Source organism: Sminthopsis crassicaudata, chromosome 6 (assembly GCF_048593235.1).
Source record: "Sminthopsis crassicaudata isolate SCR6 chromosome 6, ASM4859323v1, whole genome shotgun sequence".
NCBI lineage: Eukaryota > Metazoa > Chordata > Mammalia > Dasyuromorphia > Dasyuridae > Sminthopsis > Sminthopsis crassicaudata.
In genome coordinates this window covers 202226823-202234101 of record NC_133622.1, presented here as the reverse complement: position 1 = coordinate 202234101, position 7279 = coordinate 202226823, and the positions used below count along the sequence as shown (strand labels likewise).

Sequence of the window (7279 nt, the reverse complement as noted above, 5' to 3'; positions counted from 1 at the left end):
AGGGCAGAAAGTGACCTTAGAGATCACTGAGGTCAACTACCTTCTTTTATTAGGAAGGGAACCATTTTAAAGAGATCAAGTGATTTGCCCAAAGTCACCCAGAGATTAAGTGGAAGAACAGGGATTTAAATCTAGATCTCTGATATCAATCTTTGCTTTTCCTATCATAAATCACGGATTTCCTAGTACTTGGTGATGTCTTTCTAGGTTCTATGATCTAATGCAAGCTACTTATTTTAGAGGAAGAAGTTAATATTCAGAGGAGGAAAGAGACTTAGTCTATGAACCTAGGGGCTATACTGCAGCTTTGACCTTGAAGAATCAAAACATTTGATCCAGGGATTGGGGCACCATTGATTTGTATAGCATCTCAGGATTTGTAGCTGAGGTACACTTGAAATGGCATTTACTATACTCCTCCTCCCAGTTATTACAGAGTAAAGGAAATAAAAAGGAAAATGGATTTTCCCAAGGTTTGTGTCTTGCTTGGAAATATCAGGGCCAAGATTTGAATCCCAAGTGAGTTAGATCCATGCTTTAGGCAGGTTGTTTTCTTAGCAGTGTGGAGGATTAATTAGGGATGGAAAGGGGATGAGGTTGAAGGCAAGGAGACTGAGTAGGAGGCTATTGCAGTAGTCTGGGTGTGGATGAATTACATTGGCAATAAGTAGTGTAAGAGCAGAGAAGGTGATAAATGCAAGAGACATTGTGGAGATAGAATTGATGAGATTTAGATTTGAGGGGTTGGGGGAAAGAGAGAGAAGAGTTAAGGCTCCTGGCAGAGAGAAGGCTGGAGGCAGCAGATTTAGTGGAAAGATCCGTTCTGTTTTAGCTATCTTGCTTTTCAGATGCCAAGGGCATGGAAATGTCCAGCAGGCAATTAGGGATAAAAAATGAAGGTCAGAAGAAGGATTTTAGATTATGTATGTGTGCAGATTTCTATGTATATGTATATATATATATGTATATATACCCACAATCTACATATGTGTGTATAAGAATATACACACATATATACATATATATATAGAGATAGATAGATAGATAGATAGATAGATACACTTACATACACATACAGACACATATATACATATACATGTTTCTGGGTATATGAATCTTTCACATAAAGATGATAGCTGAACATGTAGGAATGGATAAAGTTAAGGAGAGAGAATAGAGATTATAGAGAGAAGAGGGTCTAAAACCAAACAGTGGGTGCATATGGGTGGGAGGGTGGGTGGGTATGACTGCTGCTTAGGGAGCAACCGATGAATGATAAGCTAGCAAAGAAATGTGAGAAGGAGCAGTCAGATAGGTAGAAAGAGAATCAGGACATTGGAGCATCATGGAAGCCAAGGAAAGAGAGGATACCCAGGAAGAGGAGATGATCAGCCATGTCAAAAATTTCAGTGAGCTCAAGGAGAATGAGGATTGAATCCTGACCATGGAATTTAGTGATAAAGAGAGATCGTGGGTAACCTGGTGAGGTTGGAAGCCACATCCCTAAGGAACTTTCAGAAAGGTAAATTGACTGCAAAATCACTTTATAAGTGTCAGATTCAGGACTGGAACTCAAGTCTTTTGACTCAAAGTCCAGGGCTGTGTTGGGGGCTGGGCTGAATCTGAAGGAGACCGAGCCTCTCTCTAAGGTACACATCCTCTCTTGTCATGTTGCTTCTGCTGGAAGATAGGACAAGGAAAAGAAGCGAAGGAGTGCTGTATTCTCAGACTCTTCTGTCGTCTTCAGGTAGATGGTATTCTGTGCTTGGCTGACATCCTGACCGACAGTAGCCACTCAGAAGCCACCCGAGCAGAAGCCGCCGCTGTGGTCGCCCAGATCACCTCTCCTCACCTGCCTGTGACCCAGCATCTCAGCAGCTTCCTGGAAAGCATGGAAGAGATCGTGACAGCCCTCATCAGTGAGTGACTGTGGGCAAAAGTTAGGTGGAATCAACAGGAATGGGATCTGGGCTCATCCTACAGAGAGATTGTATAGGAGGCCAACCATGTGGTATTATTTAAGAGGCACTAGGGAGGCTCTGGGGGTTCCAAACACCTTTCTAACAGTCTCATTCGACTGTTATGTAAATGTCTCTCACAGCCTATTTATTGTCCAGATTCCAACTTCATAATAAAATACAGACAGAGTCACAGGGGACTTTGAACTCATTCAAAAGGTGAGGAAGTTGAGCACTAAGAATGGGGTAAGGCTTGAACAAGATCACATAAGAAGTCAGTGGCAAAGCAGGGACTAAAACTCGCATCTTGACTTTGCTAGCGAGCATTCATAGTCCTAGAGGTATAAAAACCTTGGAAATATTTAATGTAAACTTTTCAGTTTGCAGGTGAGGAAATCAAGATCCTGAGAGAGCAAACATCTTAGGAATCATCACAGGATCATAGGTTTGGGACTAGAAGGGTCCTTAGAGGCCATCTGATCTAAACCTTTCAATTTTTATATAAGGAAGCTGAAGCCCAAGAAGGTTAAATCAGTCTAGGAATGAATGGATGGATGGATAAGCAGATGGAAGAATAAGTGGATGAATGAATAAATGGAAGGATGGATAAATACATGGATTGACGAGTGAATAAGTGAAATGAATGAGTGGATAGATGGAGGAATGAATAAAAGGATTGATGAATGAATAATTGGAATGAATGAGTGGATGGGTGGAAGAATGAATGGAATGATGAATAAATACATGAACTAATGAGTGAATAAATAGTATAAATGGAAGGATGGATAAATACATGGATTGACGAGTGAATGAGTGGAATGAATGAGTGGATAGATGGAGGGATGAATAAAAGGATTGATGAATGAATAATTGGAATGAATGAGTAGATGGATGGAAGAATAAATGGATTGATGAATAAATATATGAACTAATGAGTGAATACATAGAATGAATAGATGGATGAATAAATAGATTGATGAATGAATGAATAAATAGAATAACTGAATGGATAGATGATTAAAGCATTTAGCAGATACTCTGTACTAGTGTTCTGACCTCCAGAGATACAAATAGAAAAAGAAGATAGGCCTTGCTTTCAAGGAGCTTACTTTCTAAAAAGAGAGCTAACACTTGGAAGGTTTTCCCTTCCATTCAGATGGAGAAGTCCCATGGTCCTTAGGATACATTGACATAGCAGATGACAATGCCTCAAATAAGACCAATAGTTAAGTGTAGAGTCCTCTGATTCCAAATCTAGGACCCTTTCGTCTTTCCCAAAATGCCAATCTTATAGAAGGTGAGTGTTTATGTCCATTTTCCCTACCTCCTAATTCTGGACAATCTCCACTTTATTAGACCACCTAGCTCCATCTCTCTTTGTTCCTGACCTCCCCATTCAAAATTCAAAATACATGAGGTGTATGTATACATACATATACATGAACAGGTAAAAGGTAGAGAACAAATCTTGAAGTCAGGGAAACTTCCATTCAAATTATGTTTAGGACACATTCTGGCTGTATAACTCTTTTAACCTGTCAGGGTTCTCGCCATCTCTTTAAATTAAATTAATTAAATTAAATTGCCAGGTAAAAATTGTACCAACCTGCTTTTTTCTTATATGAGAATTTCTAATACCAATAAACCATGAGTACATAATAAATATATAATTTATATATGTGTATGTCTTAAGTTTAATGAATTTTGAAATATCCCCCCCCAAAACTGGAAGTCACTGAACTAGAACTTGAAATATGATAGACTTGAATAAACTTGGAAGGGTTAAGAATAATCTGAGTGATTCTTTTTGCTAGATGCTATGATGCTCACAGACCAGACCGGGGTGGGAAGCTTCCTAGTTTGTTCAAAGTTGAAAAAACGCTTGAGTCAAGACATAGATCTATTTGTTTACCCCTTCCTTTATTGCCCTTTCCCCGCAGCTTCTTCCCTTGGTCCCAAAGGTCTGTCAAGGCCTGACTTCTTGACAAAAACTCTGTGGAACAATAGCACTATGACTTCTACCCTTGTATTAAGTAGACAGACTGGGCACCAGGGAGATGAAGATGAACTAAAAAAAGTCAAGTCAAGTTCGGCATGCATCTCTTCTTTTTCTTCCTCCCTCCCTCCATCTCTTCCTTCATCTCTCCCTCCCTCCTTCCCTTCTTTCCTTCCTTCCTTCTCTCTCCCTCCCTTCATTCTTTTTTCTTCTTTCTTTCTCTCTCGCTCCCTCCATTCTTCTTTCTTTTCTTTCTTTTTTCCTTTCTTTCTCTCTCCCTCCCTCCATTCTTCTTCCTTCCTTCCTTCCTTCCTTCCTTCTTTCCTTCCTTCCTTCCTTCCTTCCTTCCTTCCTTCCTTCCTTCCTTCCTTCCTTCCTTCCTTCCTTCCTTCCTTCCTTCCTTCCTTCCTTCCTTCCCTTCTTTCTTTCTTTCTTTCTTTCTTTCTTTCTTTCTTTCTTTCTTTCTTTCTTTCTTTCTTTCTTTCTTTCTTTCTTTCTTTCTTTCTTTCTTTCTTTCTTTCTTTCTTTCTTTCTTTCTTTCTTTCTTTCTTTCTTTCTTTCTTTCTTTCTTTCTTTCTTATATTTATAAGTGAGTCATCAGATTGCTCTATTTAATCTTCTTAACAGACAGTTGAGATTAAATGGCTGGATGACTCAGACCATAGTTAAAATAAATGAGGGCCAAAATTAAAAGGCACTTAGGTGGTTGTGTTAATAATTGCTGTGTCGGCAGCAGCCAGGTTGTCAAGAGAGTGGGAATCAGTTTGCCGACTAAGAAGAAATGGTTGTCACGGAGGTAGGGGTGAATGTGTACTTCTAGTGTTCCGTGCCAATTGGAGGTGGCTAAGCCCTTGACTTATTTGGCCAGTGGAGTAGGATAGCCAGTAACTACAGACAATTTCACCCAGCTCTGGATTCCTGCTTTAGAGTAACTCAAAATTTGTCGGGGCTGGAAGTCCTTAGAAACCAACTGAATCAAATTCTTCCTTTACAAATTAGAAAACTGAGTCACAAAGAGGATGAGGGTAGAGAACCTGCTCTAGATCACTGTAGTATTTGATGGCATATCTAACACTAGAATTCAGGTCTTGGGGTAATAGATGGAGTCAAGACAGCCCAAGTTCAAATGTGACCCCAGATCCTGGGCAAATTACTAACTCTTGTGGCTCCATTGGTATATACTACACCAGATGGGTTAAACCCAAGAAATGCTGTGGTTAAGTTGGTGCCATGTCAGAAATCAATTATCAAAAGGTAATCTGGAACTAGTGGATGCATATACCCTTGGAGTTGATGCAAGAAATAGGGTTGAACACATGGCAAACAAAATAGAGAGTGAAAGCTAACTCTTGCCTCCACCAGAGCACCTCATATATGCTATGGCATAAGCCAATCTGGGCACCCAGTGCCTGCCAGTGACAGTAAGTCATTCGTGTCTAGGTGAATGAGCCTAGATGGAGGATCATTTATAGCAGGGAGAAGGGCAGATGTGAAGCCTTTGATGTGCTGGTTCTGTTTCAGTTGTAGGTTCCTGTAGGTTCCTCCCACAGCTCTAGAGGGACTTCTTGGAATCAGCCTGGAGGGGATAATGTCTCCTTCTAATCCAAGCTCTCTCCCTGCCCCAGAACTGTGCCAAGAGGCCTCGTCTGGGGAAGTCTTCCTCCTGGCTTCTGCAGCCCTTGCCAACATCACTTTCTTTGACACCATGGCCTGTGAGATGCTTCTGCAGCTGAATGCCATGCGCATCCTCCTGGAAGCCTGTGCCGATAAGCAGAGAGTGGACACGCCCTACACACGAGACCAGGTGAGCTTATGTATATAAAGAGGGATTCTCCTTGGTTACTGAAGAAGCTGGCAAAAATCATAAAGGCTCAAGAAGGATTCCTTCTTCTTAAGGGCTGGACCTATAGCTCTGGTGATCAACCAGTGAGCTTGTGAATTCAGCAGTAACATGCAAGGAGCATGTTAAGTGTTTATGGCACTGGAAGCACTGGGTGATGACTGCGCCAAACTTCATCAGTGACCCAGTTCCCACAAAGTAGGAAGGGAAGGCTAACGTTTTGGATGACCGAATTGGGAATTAGAATAATGCACCAAATCATATAAAATGAAATTTGACGAGGTAAATGTAATGTCCTACGTTTGTGTTCAAGACATCAACTGCACAAGTACAGGATAGGAAAGGGACCAATGACAATAATAACAAATACTTATTGTGTGCCAAGATTATTTATATTTATTATAATATAATAATTAATAATAATTATAATTGTTGTTTGCTAAGATTGAAGATCCAAAGATAGTCTCTTTTGAAGGAGCTTATAGTCTAATGGGAGAAACAATGTGCAAACAACCATGTACAAATAAGATAAATGTGTGTATGTGTGTATATCTATATACATATAATATACAGTGTGTATATCTATATAGATATAATATACAAATAAATAGGAATATATGTGCATACACACATCTATGAGAATACTAGCAGAGGGAAGTCTCTTGCATTAAGGGGAGCCAGCAAAGACTTTCTGCAGAAGGTGGGAGGTAACTGGTTGATGTGAAAAAAGACCTAGTTCTTTCAGTGTACTTTAAGAGCAATAGAGATGAGTAGAATGGCACAGTGGTGGAAAAAAAGGGTGATGGGATCTTAGGCTTCTCTAAGAAAAGTCTAGTGTCCAAAATGAAGGCTGCCCCGGTCCTGCTCTCTTCTGTTTTAGTCTGATCATAGCTGGAGTCTTGTGATGCATTTTGGGCAAGACGCTTTGGAAAGAACTCACCGACAAGCTGGTCTGTGTTCAGAGAGAGGCTTGAGGTGGAAGGAACATGGAGATGCTTGGGAGGGAGAAGGGAAAGCTAGGGAGGCAGAGAGGGAAGTTACTGCCTGTGCCTTCAAAAACTTGCAGCACTGTCGCGTGGAAGAAGAACTTAGTTAATTTGTTAGGATCAAACTATAATCAATGAGTTGGAAGTTGCTGCAAGACAGATTTCAGCTTGAGAAAGAAAAATCTTCCTCTGAGATTATCGATGGAATGTTCTGATAACAGAATTTCAGACCCACTTGGGCATGTTGGGGTTTAGGGCAGAGGAGATATGGGAGACTCAAGGAGCCTCATTGAAAGGCAGCTGGTCTCTATCTGTGTATGGGGCCAGTGAAGAAGGACTTGGATTAAGGAGTGTGTCACAGTTTCAGGCTCTGTAGTTATCAAAGGAAATCATCTCCTTCCCCTCCCTCTCCTCCATCCCTTGTCTATAGAAACCCATCATTGCCTGCACAGACTGGATTAGCCCCTCAGCTTCCCTTCTGTATGATGAGCCTGTTCTT

At 40.7% G+C, this 7279-nt stretch overlaps 1 protein-coding gene across 3 annotated transcripts in view; it reads left to right on the top strand.

The window, feature by feature from the left end:
* INSC (INSC spindle orientation adaptor protein) overlaps nt 1–7279 on the top strand; it is a 172744-nt gene that overhangs the window by 133243 nt on the left and 32222 nt on the right. For 2 of the 3 annotated variants that reach the window (XM_074273170.1, XM_074273173.1), the window contains one exon: nt 5580–5758. In XM_074273170.1, the coding sequence (XP_074129271.1) occupies nt 5580–5758 (179 nt within the window). Of the gene's footprint in view, nt 1–1747; nt 1920–5579; nt 5759–7279 lie in introns of all 3 variants that reach the window. The other variant, XM_074273172.1, reaches the window with a different exon arrangement.